This window comes from Pyricularia grisea (genome assembly GCF_004355905.1).
Source record: "Pyricularia grisea strain NI907 chromosome Unknown Pyricularia_grisea_NI907_Scaffold_8, whole genome shotgun sequence".
Taxonomy (NCBI): Eukaryota; Fungi; Ascomycota; class Sordariomycetes; order Magnaporthales; family Pyriculariaceae; genus Pyricularia; species Pyricularia grisea.
Genome location: NW_022156721.1, coordinates 853,276 through 872,957, shown reverse-complemented (window position 1 = coordinate 872,957; position 19,682 = coordinate 853,276). Strand labels below are relative to the sequence as shown.

Below are 19,682 nucleotides of genomic sequence, written 5' to 3'. Positions count from 1 at the left end.
TTTAGCCATACGGTTTTTCGGCCAATTAAATTGGCCAAAAAGATCGCGCCCGTTCTAGTCTAAGGACATATTATCGATTATCGCCGCAAATGGAGGTTATCGCACAGTGTACGCACTGTGCACATACTGTACGTGTATTATATGCGCAACGGCGATATAGTTTTTTAACTGTATATTTTTTATTTACAAATATTTAATTAAATAAAAATGGTAAAAATAAAATAAAAATATTAGTATAAAGCCTAAAATCAGGGCTTTTTGAAAAATAAAACCTTATATTTATATGCGCTATAAATAAATTAAAATAAAATTAAATAACAATAATATTATTTTTAACGCCCTATTTAAAAGTTTATATATAAATAATAATATATATAAGTTTTTTATTTTTAAATAATAATTGGTATAGTTATATTAGCCCCCACGTACAGTCTTTTTTTCCAAATTATCGTTCGTTATTTTTTTATTTATATAAATATACGTTAAATTTAATATTTTATATAAATATTTAATAATTAATATATTTATTAATAAACGGTTTTATAATAAAAAATTTCGATATAATAAACTTTTATATTAATTATATATAATAATAAAAAAACGTTAATTTTTTTATTTAAATTAAAATAAATATAAAATAAAACTTAAAAATATATAAATTTTATTAAGTTTAAATATAAAATACGCAATTTTAATAATAATAAAAAAGTTTTTAAACGTGGACGTTTGTTTTTACCGGTTATATAATCGTTAAAATTTCGGTTTTAATATCGTTAAAATTGGTAAAAATATAAACCCGTTTCAATTATAAAATTTATTAAAAATATTTAATATTTTACCTATTCGAATATTTAACACTTTATATTACGTAATATATTAATAAAAATCTAAATATATAATATATACGTATATACCACCCTTCACGTACAAAAATCTTAAAATTATATTTAAAAATAAAAATATAATTAAAAAAAATCAAAAAATTTCAATTTTTTTTAAAAACCCAACCTCCATTTGCGAATTAAGGCCACCCATATCCCAATTCGACCAATATAACGATTAAAAATATAAATTAAATCGTTATTAATTATTTTGCTAATTGTTATATCCAACGTACAAACCGTATATTTTTACGATTTTTATTTAATTAATTATAACGGAGTGTTAGTCGCCGAATTGCCGAAATTACCTCTACTTGCGACGAAAATGAATAAATTATCCTTAAACCTAAACCAAAATAATCTTTGGTTAGACCCACAGGTACAAATAAAACCACGATTAAGCCACGCTTAATTGTGGAGCTCGCGTTTAGGGATAAGCCCTGAGACTATTTAAGGATATATTGTCGATTATCGCCGCAAATGGAGGTTATCGCACAGTATACGCACTGTGCATGCACTGTACGTGTAATAGCGATATAGTAAAAATGTTATATATTCTTTTATTTATGAATATTTAATTAAATAAAAATCGTATAAATATAAAAAAAATATTGGTATAAAATTTAAAATTGGGGCTATTTAATGGTTAAAACCCTTTATTTATTATCGATATAAGTAAATAAATATAAAAATAAATAATAATATTATTATTTTTAACGCCCTATTTAAAAATTTATATATAAATAATAATATATATAAACTTTTTATTTTTATAAAATAATAAGTATATTTATATTAATATCCACGTATAATTTTTTTTCCAAATTATCGTTCGTTAATTTTTTATTTATATAAATATACATTAAATCTAATAATTTATATAAATATTTAATAATTAATATATTTATTAATAAAAGGTTTTATAAAAATATAATTCGGTATAATAAACCTTTAAGTTTAATATATATAATAGTTTAACAACGTTTATTTTTTTATTTAACTTAAAATAAATATAAAATAAAATTTAAAAATTAATAAATTTATTAAATTTGAATATAAACTACGCAATTTAAATAATATTTAAAAAAATTTCAACGTGGACGTTTCTTTATACCGGTTATATAACTGTTAAAATTTTAGTATTAATATCGTTAAAATTGGTAAAATTATAAACCCGTTTCGATTATAAAATATATTAAAAATATTAAATATTTTACCTATTCGAATATTTAACACCTTATATTACATAATATATTAACCAAAATTTGTATATATAATATATACGTATATACCACCCCCCACGTGCAAAAAATTTGAAATTTTATTCAGAAATAAAAATATAATTAAAAAAAATCAAAAAAATCAAAAATTTATTAAAAATCCAACCTCCACTTGAAAATTAAGGGCACCCATATCCCAATTCGACCAATATAACGATTAAAAATATAAAATAAATCGTTGTTAATTATTTCGTTAATTCCTATATCCAACGTACAAATTTTTTATTTTTGCGATTTTTATTTAATTAATTATAACGGAATGTCGGTCGCCGAATTGGCGAAATTACTTCCACTTAAGCCCAAAATAAATAAATTGTCCTTAGACCTGAACCAGAGTAATTTTTGGTTGGACCCACAGGTACAAGCAAAGCTACGAATTGAGCCACGCGGCTCAATTGGTGGAGTTCGCGTTTAGGGATAAGCCCTGAGACTAGGGTTTAAACCGGGCGGGCCTAAAGTGGTCAGGGCCCTAAAGTGGTCATTTCTCTTTTGCTTTTATAACCTTTATAATAATCCAGCCAAATGCCCGATACAGGCCAAATTTGGTACGTATATAGAACCGAAAAACCGCTTTTCAATGGTATAATATATATATTTGTAACGCTAATAATAATCGAAATATTAAAGATAATATAAATTTGTTATTTTTATTGTTTAAAATTCGAATTTAAATATAATAAATATAAGGTAAAATCCATTAAATAAATTAAAGTTTAAAAAATATTTAGCATTTTAGTTTGAGTGTATAGTATATTCGGTTAATTTTATACGATTTTTTAAAATAAAAATTATAAAAACGCATATTAAATTAAAATTTAATTTATGATATTTTTGGTTAATAAATAAAAAAATAAAAAAATCGTACTAATAATAAAAAAATAAAAACGAAATTACGAATTTTTTTGGCTTTAATTATAAAATTCTTTATATTTAAATATTTATTTAAAAATTTTATTAGTAAAACTTTACTATGGGGATTTTTTAAAAAAATATTTAAATATAAAAAACTTTAAATACAAATTCAAAAAAATTCGTGATTTTGTTTTTACTTTTTTATTACCAGTTAAAATTTTTTATTTTTTTATTCATTAATTAAAAATATTATAAATTAAATTTTAATTTAATATACGTTTTTATGGTTTTTACTTTAAAAAATCGTATAAAATTAACCGAATATATTATACATTCAAACTAAAATTCTAAATATTATTCAAATTTTAATTTATTTAATGGATTTTACCTTATATTTATTACATTTAAATTCGAATTTTAAACAATAAAAATAACAAATATATATTATCTTTAATATTTCGATTATTATTAGCGTTACAAATATATATATTATACCATTGAAAAGCGGCTTTTTGGTCTTATATACGTACCAAACTCGGCCTGTATCGGGCATTTGGTTGGATTGTCATAAAGGTTATAAGAGCAAAAGAGAGATGACCACTTCAGGCCCGCCCGGTCTAGTCTGAGCACTGAAACTAATTTAGGGATAAGCCCTGAGATTAAACCCGAATAATACAGTTTAATAAATTGGGCCACCTCTTACGATGATAATTATATAATTTATAACAGTTTAAAGCTAAACGTAAAATAATATCCGCATAAATTTATAAAAATACCGGAATTCAACAATCGAAAATCGAATTTTTAATGAAATAAAACCACTAATTAATTTACAGACGTTGCAAGCTGCGAGAAGGTTTGGTCCAGGGACGGAATTCCTCCTTTTCAATATTGCGCTTTAATTCTAGCATACAGTATGCTTGTGATTCAGAAAAAGGCTTTCTCGTTCGAGACTTCAACAAATATAACTTGGACCCTGAACGGCCGTACCCTATCCTCGCAGTGTCCTTTATACCTCAACCTTTCGGGGTTTGAGGTAAACATATTGGGGTGGTTTGTCCCACAAGCCAAAGACCTGCATATTATCGGCCCAGTTCTCGCTGCGATTGTCCAGCTGGATATCAAAGTTCCAAAGCATGCGGGCCAAAATAATGCGCATTTCGGTATACGCCAAGCTGTCGAGTGGTTCATCGAACGGTTAGCTTTTGTCTTTCGTTTCTGTTTTGCGAAGTGGTAACTGGGAAGCAACTTACTTTTTTCCAATGCAGTCTCGACTGCCGTGGGAGAAAGGCTGGAAGGCCATTTTTTTATCGTTCTTGAAAATGGCATTGGCTGTTGGGAGCCACCGGTCCGGGGCGAATATCTCGGGTTGAGCAAAGTTCTTTTCGTAATGAGCCATCGTCCATTGGGAAATGGTCAACAAACACTGGTCGAGAGTTGTAAGCGAAATGTTTAACACGGAGCACTCAAACGTTTTTCTTCTTCCTTCACTAGATGTTATCTCTGGGGTTTAAAAGGGATAAATACTCACGTCGCCCGGAATAAAATCCCCACACACCATGTTTCCCTCCGGAGGGGTTCGTCTGGTCAAGCTCCATGGCACCGCAGGGTACAAGCGCATAGTCTCGTTCAGAACGGCTGAAAGGTATTCCAGATGCTGCACACGCACGGCGTCGATCTCCTGCTCGGTTGCAAAAGCCGCGCGAACCTCAGCCACTGCTTTGGTACAGATTTCCGGGTGTTTGCACAAGAGGTACGTGGCGAACGAAAGCACGGTGGCGGTGGTCTCGGACCCGGCAATGATTATTGTGCCCGAGGTTTTGCAAATTTCATCCATCGTCATTGTCGTAACATCCTGACGCCTCATAGAATCCATAAAATCGGGCCGGTCCGTCTTCATTTCCAATCGTTTGCTCACCCTGTTGAAAATCAAGGCTTCGTGCTGTTGACCGGCCTCCGCGACGAAGGGCAGAAGCTTGCGAACTACCGTGTCTGTGGAACTGAAGAAATGGCGACTGACGTTGAACAATATCATTCCTTTAATGCTTTTAAAAATGATTTTGACCCATGGATGTAAATCGTGATTTTCGAGACAGTGGAACGATTCGCCAAAGGTCAAATCGCCGATAACGTCAAAAGTGGTGTAGTTGTACCAGGCAACGATGTCGAGCGATTGTGTTCCGTTGTCGGAATTGGAGTGTAACTTTTCAAATAAAAGATCAATATATTTTTGGATCAAAGGCTGCTGTTCAAACATTCGCCTGGCAGAAAACCCGTGGCTCAAACTGCGGCGTATTTGTCCGTGTCTTGTTCGCTCCATTGTAATAAGACTACCCATTTGTTCGTGATACGCAATCGGGTCTTTGGAATTTTCCGGCTGACCTTGTCTGAGATAGCCCATAACATCTTTCCAGGCATCGGGCCGGGCGAAGGAAAGTTCGTTTGGTGCAATTCTAACGATGGCGCCGTAGCGGTGGTGAAGTTCGACCATTTTGTGGTGGCTACGGCCGCTGAAAACGGCGCAGGCGTGGGGGATTCGCGATGCCGCCCACAACTTAGGACCGGGATATTTGCTAAGGGGGTGGAAAAGAATGTTGTAAATGGGACGGGCAACAGAAACGTAAAGCAAAATTGCGGCAGCGATATAAACGAAAGGACGTAATGTAAAGCTGATGTTTGCAAGCCCTAAAGGCTGCGGTTCCCGGGCTGTGTCCATTCCGTCAAACAAGGTAATGTTGGATAGAAATGTTGCGGGATGAAACTTTAAATCTAAACACAATCAGTAAAAAACTTATAAAGACAACCAAGATCAGCAACAAGAAGCCCAGTTGAAGGCTATATATTAAAAACGATGGTTGAACAGACCCACTTTATAGGTTGGTTATACGTGTTTCTAATGTTACGCCGTACCACCGAGTCAAGAATTTTGAACATTCCGGCCGGGGATCGCGCTGTTAGTCATGGGCGTCGCATATTATGAAATTGATTCATATATCAAGCTGCATATGCAGCCAGTCAGTGGGAGGGGAAATTGCTAGGGNGGGGGGGGGTTGTTTAAGGGTTTAAATGTTTTGCGAAGCGTTTGACAAAGACGAACGGTTGCGCTATGTCATGTTCCAGCATGCCTGGCTGTCGGCTGCTGTTTGGTGTGTATGATAGGCGTTTTGCAGTAGACATGTAGGCCACTTTTTAGTGTACAATACGACTCGCTATTGGCATACAGGTACTTTTAATGCGCCAAAACCCCTAGACCGGAACTTGGGTAAAACCCTCAAGTTGTACAGTTTGCTCGCTCGCGGCCAATGGCGCTCCAGTACGAATAGTTACAGTCCTAGTTTTATCAAATTCAATAGGTAGCTTATTCAACCCTTTACCGGAGAACCTCTTGCCTGTAAGTTCCTTGTCATTGCTGGAAACAAGTATCTGGAAATTATTAACAACAAGACCTACATTACCTGGCCAGGTAGCCACCAATCCAGCATGGGTACTACGAGCAATTAGTACCACGTAATTCTCCCTTCATCCTGACAGCACCGATCTTGTCTGCACAAAATCTCTCAATTGAACTGCCAGCCGGCTATTGACTACAGCATCGGAGCTGTTTGATCGTTTTGATGAGTCTTAAGGATTGCAATTGGGTCATGATTAGCTTCTGTAGCAGCAGGACGCAGAGCTGGGCAGGCGTGGGCGCGTTCCCACTATAATCAACAACGGGTTTTATATGTTCAGTCACAGCAACCGCGATGAAAAGGATGGAGAATGGAATAGGAAGCATCTTCGTGCTGGTTTTGGTCTTGCAAAGTTCAAGTTTTCTTGTCATGGCAAAGAGATAAAGCTTGACACTGTAGGCTAGTTTGACTTCTTTCTGATATATGCAACTGTGTGCAGAATTAGCCAGTGTACTTATAATTATCGTGAGCCTCCCAGTTCAAAAAGAGTGTTCGCAGGCCTTTTTACTGCTGTGTTGACCTAAAATGCCTCGCTCAATATCACTAGAGGACCGAAATGACATGTTAACTATAGAGCTTACCACCTTATTGGCCTTTATGCTCTTAGGCAGACTATTAACATCTCAGATCCGCTCATCTTGTACTACCCTACCTTTAATGAAAGAAGGCAGTACTCCCTGTCCAGGTATAATATAGAGCGCAATGCTTAAACTTCTGTACCCATTGTTTATCCCACTAATCTTCAATCTTTCAAGGAAGGAGCATAGTACTTTAATAATGTAGTCTCCTGTATATCTGTTACGACCAGATAGTTGGGCCGGTACCAAAGAGGCCAGGTGGGATCACACCCCTCCTGACGACATTCATCCAAAAAAATCACCGACCGGCAGAAACCGGATTACATAAAGGAAAAAACACGTAACATCACGTGATCGCCAAAAAAGAGATATAATTAATATATCGCATATTAAATATAGCAAAATAAATAATATATCGGTTATGGAATATATTAAATATATCGCGATTAAAACCACAATTTATATAAAACGCATTTATTACCATATAAATAAATTCGATTTTAGGATTATTTAATAGCAATTAAACTTTAATTAATTTTAATATTTATTTAAAACCGATTATAATTTTACCCCAATTGTTAAAAATATTTAATTACCAATTAAAACGTTTAATTGTTTCGACCCACTATATTTTATTATAAAAATAAATTACCCTGATATTTTAATTATAATATTTTACGTTAAATAATTACGACGTTTTAAACCGAGAATTGACAATTTTAGGAATAAATAATCGAATAAATTAACCGAATTAATAAAAATAATATTAAATATTTTTTGCCTACGCCTTTCGACGGTATTATAAATATTTTATAGGGATTTTTTACGGGAATCCGGGTTTAGTTATATTTTAATAAAATTATTTACGTAACCTTATTTTTAAAAAACGACGCGTTTACCTAATTTAAACCTATATTACGAAATTATTTGGATTATAAAAAGAAAACCGTAAAATTAAAATTAACCGTATTTTCGACGATTACGATAATTTCGAAAAATATTTTAGGGGAATATTTTGTAATTTAAACGAAAAATATACGGTTAAACGTAAATTAATACGTTTTACCCAAATTAAAGCGGTATTTAAATATACCAGTAAATTTCGATAAATTACCGTGAAATTGTTATAAGGCCCCGAAATTTTAATAGCACGTTTTTATATAAAATTTAAAAAAAAAATTAAAAACGAATTTATTAAAAAAAAACGACCCGATATTTTAATTAAATATGTAAAATTAATAATTAAAATTAATAATTAATAATACGAAAAAAAGCTGGAACGACGCGAAAAACGTAATATATAAAAATTAATTTTGCGATAAATTAATACCGGACGTAAATATTAATATTTTAAATCGCCTCGTTAATATAATATTTTATACGGAACGTATAACGGATTTATAAATTTTAACGCAATATAATATAAAAAACCTCGCAAAAACCCCAAAAATGGTAAATATTTTAAATATAATAAAATAAAACATATTGCCAAAAATTGCCCTAAAAATTAAAATAATATTTCCGGTTTTACCTTCGATTTTAGGGGTAAACCCGAAAAAATATAGGGATTTAACGTTATAAACCACCAATAAATACAGCCTAATTAATATAATTTAATAAATTAGACCATTTATTACGACGATAATTATATAATTTATAATAATTTTAAAATGGATATAAAATAATATTTTTAAAAATTAAAAGGTATTTAAATATTGGTAATAAAAAACCGAATATTTACAAAAATAAGGCCATTAACCAATTTACACCGATAAAACGCCATATTATTCGAATTTACAAATTTAAACGTTTTAAAAAAATCCAATACAAAATTATTGGAATAAACCCACCGTATTAAAATAACCAACCAATTTTTAACGGAAATTCTTTTTAATAACGTTTTAAAAAAAGGTTTAAACGACGAAAAAAAGGTAATTTTAACCGTTATAACGTGGAAAAAACCAACAATTTTTATAAATACGTTAAAAAATAAATTAATTTATACCGAAACGATTAATCAATTTAATTTCCAGGATATAATCCGGTATAATAAAAGTAAAATCTTTAAAAAACCCAAATCCTACGTTTAAAAACCACCCAATATTTAATATTAAATATCCGGAATATTCACGTATTTTTTGGGCCAAATATTTTCGAAATAATTATAAAATCCATTTAAATAAAAAAATTTACCATAATTTCTTTTTTCGACGACGATTAATTATAAAAATTAGCAAAATTTATATAATTAAAAAATTATTAAATTGGGAAATTAAAATTAAATTACGGAATAAACCAGTAATTATTTTTACGCTATACGATAAATATTTTATAATATATTATAACCAATTTAATTTTCCATGGTACGAATATACCCGTAATATATATAAAATCCATATATTAACCAAAATATAGGATTGGTACGCGCGAAAATAATAATACCAAATATTTGCACCCATAATTAAAATTATATGGAACCCGAAAATAAAAAATAAATAAACGCCCACGAACGCGTATAAAATATTTATATTAACCAAATATTTATTCGATAAAATTAAAACGAAAAACAGTTTCGCACCCCGAAATAAAAAAATAAAAACCCAAAACGCAAATTTAATAAGTTAAAAAATTAAAAAACCAAACGGTATAAAATACCGAACGGCGATAATAAAAACGAAATAAAAAACCCTAAATATTACGTAAAATACGGTAATAAAATACGAATATATATTTTTTAATATATAATTTGATAAAAAATTTATACGAATATTTTTCGATAATAAAATATAAAATAATTATATATTACGAAAAATTGTAACGGAACGATAAATATTTTAATAATAAAAGAAAAATTATATTAATTATAAACCGTGGAAAAAAAAAATTTTATACGGGAACGATATTATTAAAATAAAAACCGTATATTTTTGGATAAAAAATTACGGACGAAAAAAATAAATTATTTTAAATATTACGGAAATAAAAAATAAAAATATAATTTTAAAAACTCCCTAATTTAGGAAAAATAACCCCAAAATAAATTGGATAACCTGCCAAATTTATTAAAAAAAACACCTAATTATTAAACAATTTACAATATATAAAAGTTTATATAGAAAATATAAGGTACGGACAAATTAAATAAAATAAATGGCGTATTTACGAAAAAAACGATTAAACCCGGAGCTAATATTGGAAAAAAAACGATTATTTACAAATTAAAACCAATCCAATTCCATAATACCAAATATAAACGGATAAACTAAAAATAGCAAAATTCCAAAAAAATACCAAATTTATATACGATTATTTAACCGAAAATTCGAAATAAAATTACCCGAATATAATTTATTTAACTATAAAATACTATTTAAAAAAAAATCCAACCAAAATTTTACAAAATGTACGGTTTAAATTTAATATAAATAAAAATATTAAACGAATATTTTGCAAAAAATTTCGAAAAAGGTTATATTAAATTATCGATATTACCAATAAAATACCCAATTTTTTTCGTATTAAACAAAAACGGAAAATTACGATTATACGTAAATTACAAATAATTAAACGATATTATTATTAAAAATTATTACCCATTCCCATTAATAAAAAAACTCCGAAAAATATTTTATTAAATATAATAATTTACAATATTAAATTTTAAAAAAACATATAATTTAATTCGTATAAAAAAACGAAAAATGGAAAACCGTGTTTCGCACCAAACGAAAATATTATAAATATTTAATAATATTTTTCGGTTTTATTAACGTTTTAATAATTTTTTAAACCATAATTAACCACGTTTTTAAAAAATGGTTAAATATTTTCGTCGTTATTTATTTGGACGATATTTTTATTTTTTCTAAAATATTGGAAAAATATAAAAAATACGTTTATACGGTTTTACGAAAATTATAAAACGTTAAATTTTTAATTAAATTAAAAAAATATTTTTTTTTACATTAAATAAATAAATTTGTTAAAATATATTATCGTTTTTAGAAAAATAAAAATGGAAAAATTAAAAATCCAAACAATAAAAAAATAATTTTAACCGCAAAACGTAAAAAACGTTTAAACCTTTTTCGAATTTATAAATTTTTACAAAAAATTTATTAAAAAATACGGCGCGATTACCATTTTATTAACCAATATAATTAAAAAAAATTTAAAATTCCAATGGACGGAATAAATATAATAAACTTTTAAGTAATTATAAAACGTAATAACCCGAAAATCGATTTTCAAAATATTAAACCCAACGAAATTTTTCGAAATTAAAGGATAATTAAACCAATAAAACGAAAAAAAAAATTGCATTTTTACGTTTTTTTTTATAAAAATTATATAAATTAAAATTTAATTACCAAATGTACGATAAAGAATTAATGGTTATTATTCGAATATTCGAAAAATAAAAATCCCAATTATCCGGAATTAAATACGAAATGTTAATTTACACGGACCCTAAAAACCTAATCCATTTTACCATTAATAAAATATTAAATAAACGATAAATTAAATGGTTAAAACTTTTATTAAAATTTTATTTTAAAATTATTTACCGAAAAAAATAAAAAACGGCAGAGCCGACGTTTTTAACCGAAAACCAAACCACGAAAATATTATACCAAAAAAAACACGCGTTATTTTTATAATAAACGAAAATAAAAACCTTTTATTAATATACCGGAATTTTATAATAATAAATATAATAATTATACCAAAAAATAACGGAAAATCCACGAAAATAAAGCCTACGGACATTAAAAAATTTCCAAAATATGGAAACGGTTAAAACAATATTATAATTTTAAAAAAATACGATAAAGAATACGAAAAACCATTAAAAATTGCGAATTTTACGTTAAAAATAAATCCGCAAAATATAAACCTTATAAATTATTATAATTTTTACCAACCCCTAATAAGGTTTGGTAAATTATTATAATGGATTTTATCGTTAAATTACCACCTTTTAAAAACCATTTACACGAACCAAATATAATAATATATTAATTATAATGGATAAATTTATTAAATATATTTATTTTTTATTATATAAAAAAAATAATAATATCGAAAAAATCGCCTATCTATTTTTACGAATAATTATTAATAATTACGGATTACCAAAAAATATTATTACGGATAAAAACAAATTTTTTTACATTAAAATTTTGAAAATTATTAATGGAATAATTAGGAATTAATTACAAATTATTAACAATATTTTACCCCCAAATAAACGGATAAATAAAATAAATTAACCAAATATTCGAATAATATTTAAGATATTACGTAAATTATAAATAAAATAATTGGGTATAATTATTACCTATAATATAATTCGTTTATAATAATTTAAAAAACGAAAATACCAAAATAACCCCGTTTTACGCCAATTACAAATTTAACCTTATAATATACGAAAAACCCAAAATAATTATTACGGTATTACGGACCAATAAACAAATAAACGAATTACGATAATTATATAAAAAATTCCAGCAAAAATTAAATTTCGTACGAAAAAAAATAATAAAATACGCCAATTAATATCGGATAAAAAAACCATTTTTTAAAAAAAAATAACGTTTACTTTATTCGACGTAATATTAAAATATAACGACCAAATAGCAAATTAAATTTTAAAAAATTTGGACTTTTTAAAATTAATAAAAAAATTAGCGATACCAATTACCGATTATCGTTACCAAATATTATAAAAGTTTATCCAATATTCCATATATTATTATGGGAATTAATACTATACGGTATTATTATATAAAAAACGATTAAAATCGACGTAAAATAAACCTACGACGTTAAACGAATATTCGACCATAAACAAAATTACGGCAAAATAAAATACCTTATTAAATAAAAAAATTATAAATATAAAAAAAATATTTGGAAATTTTTTAACCATTTTAAAATTATTAAAAACCGTTCCGCCAATATTATTAAAAATTAAATCTACTAATTAATTAACCAAAAAAGAACGATTTAAAAAAATATTATTTATTATTTTTAAAAATTAAAAACCGACCAAAATTTAAAATTATACCATTAAACGAATTTATAAAAAAATTATTAATATATAATATAAAATAGGAAATATTAAAAAACAATTTATTAATGGAATATTACGTAAAAATATTTATTTCGTCCAATAACGAAAAATTTAAAAAACCCATCGGAAAAATTAAATTTTAAACAAAATTAAAATCCGGAAAAAACGATTTTAAAAATATTTTAAAAAAAATTTCGGTTAATTACCGCCGTTTTATTTATTTTATTTTTTCGCGTTTTACGTAATCCAATTTTTCCAAATTATCAATACCCCGACGGACCGTTTTTATTATTTTTTTAAATTATATTTTTTTTTATTTTCGCATACGAAAAATTTTTTTTCCGCCGTTTTTAATTTAAATTTAAATTTTAAATATTAAACCGTAATTTTATATAATTATTTCCGAAAAACACCCATAACGTTATATCGCGAACGATTTAAACAAATATATTCGATATAACGAAAAAAATTCCGAAATAATACCGCGTATTTCGTAATTTTTTGCGATTTGTAAACAAAATAAAAAAATATTTTAACCGCCGAAAAAAATAATATAAAAAATAAATTGTTACGACGAACGGTGGAAAAACGACCGTAAAATTTATTAATTCGGTTAAATATAACGTAAAAAAATTAATAAAAAAAAAACCAAAAACTAAAAATAAAAATTAAAAAAATATAAATTATTTAAAATTAAAGAAATTTGGCCAAAAAAAAAAATTTAATATTACGACCAAATAATTGGGCCGGTATTAAAAAAGCCAGATGGGGTTACACCCCTTTTAACGATATTTATCCAAAAAAATCACCGACCGGTAAAAACCGGATTATATAAGGGAAAAAATATATAATATTACGTAATTGTTAAAAAAGGAATATAATTAATATATCGCATATTAAATATAATAAAATAAATAATATATCGGTTATAAAATATATTAAACATATCGCGATTAGGACCATAATTTATATAAAACGTATTTATTATTATATAAATAAATTCGATTTTAGGATTCTTTAACAGCAATTAAATTTTAGTTAATTTTAATATTTATTTAAAACCGATTATAATTTTACCCCAATTATTGAAAATACCCAATTACCAGTTAAAACGTTTAATTGCTTCGACCCACTGTATTTTTCCATAAAAACAGGTTACCCCGATACCTTGATCGTAACAATATCCAGGCTTGAGAGCGTTGTTTGCTCTTTTCGACAATCTTTTGTGAACACAAGGGTAAAGCCACTTTTGCAAGAGCTGGCAGTTTAGAGACTCTGCTTTTACCCAAAGCTGCACTTTGGCTGCAGATATTACAAACTCTTGTGCTGAGATTACTTTTTATTTAATTTCTTTGTTTCCGTTCTTCGTATTCCGCCGCTGGCAATGCTAGGGGCTCTTTGGCTGAATGCGACACCTACACCAACCAGAACGGGCTCGGGGACCGTTACCCTTCACTTTATAAAGTAGCCAACCATGCTGGTACTTGACATCCATGTCATCTTTCAGTCGATCACCATTTTGTACGATACGCGCTCTGATGGTTTCTATCTCCTGTCCTAGTAGCTTCATCAATGGCCGTTGCTGCTCAAAACTTGAGTCTAAGGAAAACCTGAATCAAGGCAACTTGCAACAAGGGGTAAAATTCGAAAATGATCATTAAAATTTATGGCTAGATCTTGGATGGAGCAGCAGGCAGTCGAGAGCAAGAGGCTGATATAGGTGCAGCGGTGATAATGTTCACTTCAAGACCGACAGTTACCCTGGAGTTGTGAGATGGATTGGGTAGCATCTTTCATGAATGATGTCCGACTGCACAGGTGACTTTCATACTGAAGATACTCGAAAAGGGTCCATTAAGGAAAGTTCATCAGACGTGTTCATAGTGGGTTTGCAAAGTCGTTGGCTCTTATGTTTACTCCTCTTTATGCTGGTTCTGCACGTGAGTCCTCAAAACATTGTCCTCGGCATAACGCACCACCATCTATCATAAATCCGCTGCAAGAAAAAGCCTCTAAATAACCCTTTGCACTTAAACTCGATGATTTGACAAAATTGATACGAGGATTCAGGCCCGCAGAGCATTAAATAGCTCCATCAACACCTGGTTCTTAACACCTGTAGTCCTCTCTATGTTTTCCACCTCGGCACAAAGAGACTTTTCTATCTCGCCGAGCATTTCGGCCGTGTGTTCGAGAGACCCAGCTTCCTTGAGGATAGAGAACATCAACTCTTTGTGGCGTTCCCCCGCGCAGCCCGCTCTGCTCGTCTGCAGGAGGAGATTCTTGAGCAGATACCGCGCATGTGGTTTGGCGTTGTTCATGGCGTGCAGTATTATGAAACTGCATTTACCTTCGTCCAGATCGGTGCAAAAGCCTCTGGCGTCATTATACTATACGAAGGGTTGGGAAATTATTTTAGCACCAATATTGTAAGCAGCCCACGGAGAAAGTCGGTGTCATTTACCTGGGTCGATGCCAGATTGACGTAATCGTCTCTTATCTGGAAATATCGTCCGAGAAGCAACATGAGCTTTTGTAACGGCGCCTTGGGCGCCGACGCCGGTAAGAAAGCTTCCATAAGCCTAATTACCATGATGAACAAGGCTCCCGTCTCTGGCAAATCTGTTAGAGAGAAGATATAAACAGATTTGACTGTGTCCGGCAACAGGAGGTGCTTACTTCTGTCAATCATTTGCAGGTATTTTTCCAAAGATGGAACTGCGACCTCGGATGTCCAGGCCAGATCCAGACCCTGTCCCACCAACAACTCCTTCATTCCCTCTACGCATGTCGTCAGCGCGAGCAAAGTTGTGCACACTAGGATTGATACCTATCTTACCCGTTACTACCTGCACCAGTTGCGGATTTCCCTTGTCTGAGGCTCTCTGTATCGTGTGAACGGTCTGGTAAACAGCCGAGTTGATTGTCTGTGGTATGCCAAAAACGGTGTGGGTAGCAGGGCTAGACCGACGAAGCGCGGAAGAATCTTGAATATCATCCAGCCTGGAATCATATGGAGTCTGCCCGTTAGAACGAGAATGAAATCGACCCTTTTAGTCAACGGTGTTGATTTGCTTACATCAAGGAGGTGTTATGTATGTCCGCCACGAGGGACATGACAAACTCGAGATCTGGGTGCGCGATTGGAACCCAGGGTTGCAAGGCACAGATGAGCTTTTCGCGAACATATTTGGATTTGAGCGAGCAGATGTATTCAAAAGGGGCCGTTACAGGCTGGGACAGCGGTAAGCATCAGAGTTAAAAAAAAACCAAAGAAGCAGAAAAAAGGTATCGTCGAGGGCTGCACGTGGCTGTGGGCCTACCTCCAACGTTGGGCTGAGAACATTGACATTCACCAATGCTTGGATGACATCAGCTTTCCTTTCTGAGCCATTCAAGTAGTCGGTCTTTTTGATGTGTGTGCCGTTACTAGTATGACACAACGAAGGAATGACATCTGCTTTCAAAGATTGGGAGCAATCTATGGCCTCTAGTAAAGGTTTCGGGGCCTCAGTGGCAGCGGTCAAAAAGATAAAATCTTAGCACATGCAGTTTTGTATAGCCTTTGGGTCAAGACTCACCATCTTTGATTCCTGGAATGATGAAGGAGGGAATCGAAGGAGAAGACAGAAGCATAATAGTTTACCCCAATTTTGTAGGAAACAGGGACTAATATGCTATCGGACGAATGAATGCGCTCAGGTGGTATTGGTGCATATTTAGGTACATAATAACTGCTGGGGGGCTCTATATACGTGCTATCTTTCACTATGATGTACTGTGGCGCCCGCTACGGGAATGCCATGTGCGGCTTAACGCCGCAGCTGGGGCTTGCTGACACGTATTTCTGGCGTTAAGCCTAAGAGTTTCAAACAAACGACCATTTTATGAGCATATATGCGGGTGTATTACTCGCCCTGTAGTATGCCTCTCAACATACCAAGCTAACCCCGTGACTACATACAGCCTCTCAAGGTTGCAGTTTTCTACCCCGTGTATTGTTCTATATAATTGGATATAATTGGTCCATGAGGTCTTTGGGAACACCCTGCATGTGATATTCATTCACGGTTTGGGGTGTTAAATTTGGAAGAGCAATGGTTTGTTTGTCATGGAACTTTTACCTCGGTCAGGGTAATTCTACTACATAGGTGAGCCCCCCGTAAGGATGTTAAAGTTCTGTGCTATAGGTAGATGATAAACGTTATGTCGTAAAAACGGAAGCATGTCCCTTCAAGAACCGCTAGTCACTGTCATGAAATCTTTTATACTTGACGGTATCAGGCGAACCCCCCCCCCCCCCCCAAAAAAAAAAAAAAAACTGCTGTTCTGAGTAGCGTGAGTCTGAGCCGACTCTATTTCGAGAGGCTTGGCGCGTTACATCATCCAAGGGTAATTTTAGTGTCAAAAAAATTCACTTTTTTTTTTGTTTTTTTTTGTAGCAGTTCAACTTTGGCTTTTGAAGAGAAACAAAAAAAGAAAACTGCTGTTCTGAGTAGCGTGAGTCTGAGCCGACTCTATTTCGAGAGGCTTGGCGCGTTACATCATCCAAGGGTAATTTTAGTGTCAAAAAAATTCACTATCCACTATTAAACGCCTCTTCCTAATCGATTTCCCCCCAAAAAAAAAAAAAAAAATTCGTCAGCATATGTGTATACGTGGGCTTCTACTAATTAAACTGTTTGCTAGAGCCAATAAATACCGCAATGACTTCTTTATTCAAAACTATTACCAAACCTGGCAAAGCCTAGACGCCCCAGACACTGTACAGGGGCATCGATTTTTATCCTTACCAGCATCGTGGTTTTATGTAGGTATCCAAACTTTCAGCGTCAGCTTGAGCTACAATGCGTCAGGTACGGTTCCCGAATGGGCGCTAATACTGATTAAGCTACTTAAGACGATGCGAACTACCGGTGAATTCCTAGGTAGGGTTGGAGCGTTCGTTTCATTCGCGCATCTACACTGGATGTACCGTTTCACATGGGTCTACACCGTGGTCGGCTGATTGGTCGCCCTGTCTTTTTCAACCTACCCTTATCTAAACTTTTTGTTGGTTTACGGATTCCTTAGTCGAGATAAACTTCGCGTCCTGGGTTTGTAGGTAAGATCTCATTGCAGAATTCGGCGATTACTCTATGCGACGTTCACCCACTTTTTCTGCATGTAGATGAGGGTCATATCCTTGCAGACCCGCGCTTGAGTTTGTTCCCAATATCAACGACCAAGAATAGTCGTTCAACTCTGAAATACCGATGAACGGTGAGCTCCACGCGAGCGTTTAGGTCATGTTAGCCGCTTTGTGTAGCGCCGGCCTAAGAAAGAAAACTGAGATAACCTGACACAGTATATAGAAATTTATCAATAGAATTCGTAAGACAGTCTTTTACAGACATACACAATGAAAATATCGCATTTTCAAGGCAGACTCTGGACTCCCAGATCGCCTCTTTCCCTGTGGGATCCTAGGGGTAACAGCCAACAAAGTTTGAGAAGTTCGACAAAAGGGGAATTCCGGTACCCAGGAAGCTTGTCGCAACCCTTAACTTTATCAGACTCTGGCCACGTACGTCGCCCACATTCCTACAGCTGTGTTATACAAATTTAAACCGAGAGCGGGCGGGATCTCACTATAGCTTGCGCAGCTTTGATATGAATTTCTGACTCGATTGTTGTTGGGGATGGGAGAGTCAATTGCCCTGGCTGAATGCACCCCCTGAACTAATAAACGGTTATATTATCGACAAATGCATATCTCCTTGAAGATTCCAATTTGTATCTCCGATGCAGCTAGAATTTTCCGACTTTTGCCGATTTCTTTTCTCAATAGCGAACAGAGACTGGAAGTTTGGCATCGTTGTGAATCTGCGAACCCTTGATTCCAGGCGACGGGAGCTCTTGGGGGGATTGCGGTTCTGATGGTTGGCTAGTGCGTAATGTACATCCGTACTTCCTAACAAGGGGTACGCTGGCGGGTTATTTCTCCTTTTTGGGAAAAAGAAAACAAGCCTGTAGTCAAGACTTGCGGCATAATATTTAGGCTCACGCAAGGGTTTCATCAAAGATGAATGTGTTTTGATATATGCATGCAAAACGTATTGATACCGACCTGCAACCGGGCCTCGATTACAAAGAATTATGCGTCGGGCAATATAGACTTGGATCGAAATGGTCTCGCTTTCTTTAAACTTTCTAAAGATTTGAATGAGACAGAATACGTAGATTGACCTTTGGAACCTAGATTAGAAAAAAAAAAGAAAGAAAAAAAAAGCTTTTGACTAGGTATTATGTGTTCTTTCAAAATCTGACGGAATTAGTCATTTCCTAATGCGGGGTATGCTTTCTTATTTATTTTATCTTCACGGGGAATTATCATATGATTGTTCATGGGTACCTTGATACGAGCTGCCACGTTTTTCGGTCTGTTTCAAGCTCCCACCTAGTTGAACTTATGCTGACACGTGTTAACCACGTAAATTCAGCCGATTTGGGCCCGAAATCTTATTTTGAAGCTGACTTGTCCAGCAAACAGTTTCCAAGGGACTGGTCTAGAGCTCTAGACT

The 19,682-nt window shown here is 32.0% G+C and overlaps 2 protein-coding genes across 2 annotated transcripts; both read right to left on the bottom strand.

The window, feature by feature from the left end:
• Nucleotides 1-4,022: 4,022 nt before the first annotated feature.
• On the bottom strand, nt 4,023-5,504 carry PgNI_12058 (uncharacterized protein; the record flags this gene model as incomplete). The annotated part of the gene is made up of 3 exons (XM_031132015.1): nt 4,023-4,188; nt 4,267-4,439; nt 4,545-5,504. 3 exons carry the CDS (start codon nt 5,502-5,504, stop codon nt 4,023-4,025), a joined length of 1,299 nt encoding a protein of 432 aa, XP_030977109.1.
• Nucleotides 5,505-15,185: 9,681 nt separating this feature from the next.
• PgNI_12057 (uncharacterized protein) lies at nt 15,186-16,655 on the bottom strand (the record flags this gene model as incomplete). Its single annotated transcript, XM_031132014.1, has 6 exons — nt 15,186-15,509; nt 15,584-15,732; nt 15,799-15,900; nt 15,959-16,122; nt 16,199-16,353; nt 16,443-16,655. Coding segments are annotated over 6 exons (1,107 nt in total), but the record flags the coding sequence as incomplete, so codon positions are not given.
• Nucleotides 16,656-19,682: the final 3,027 nt, after the last annotated feature.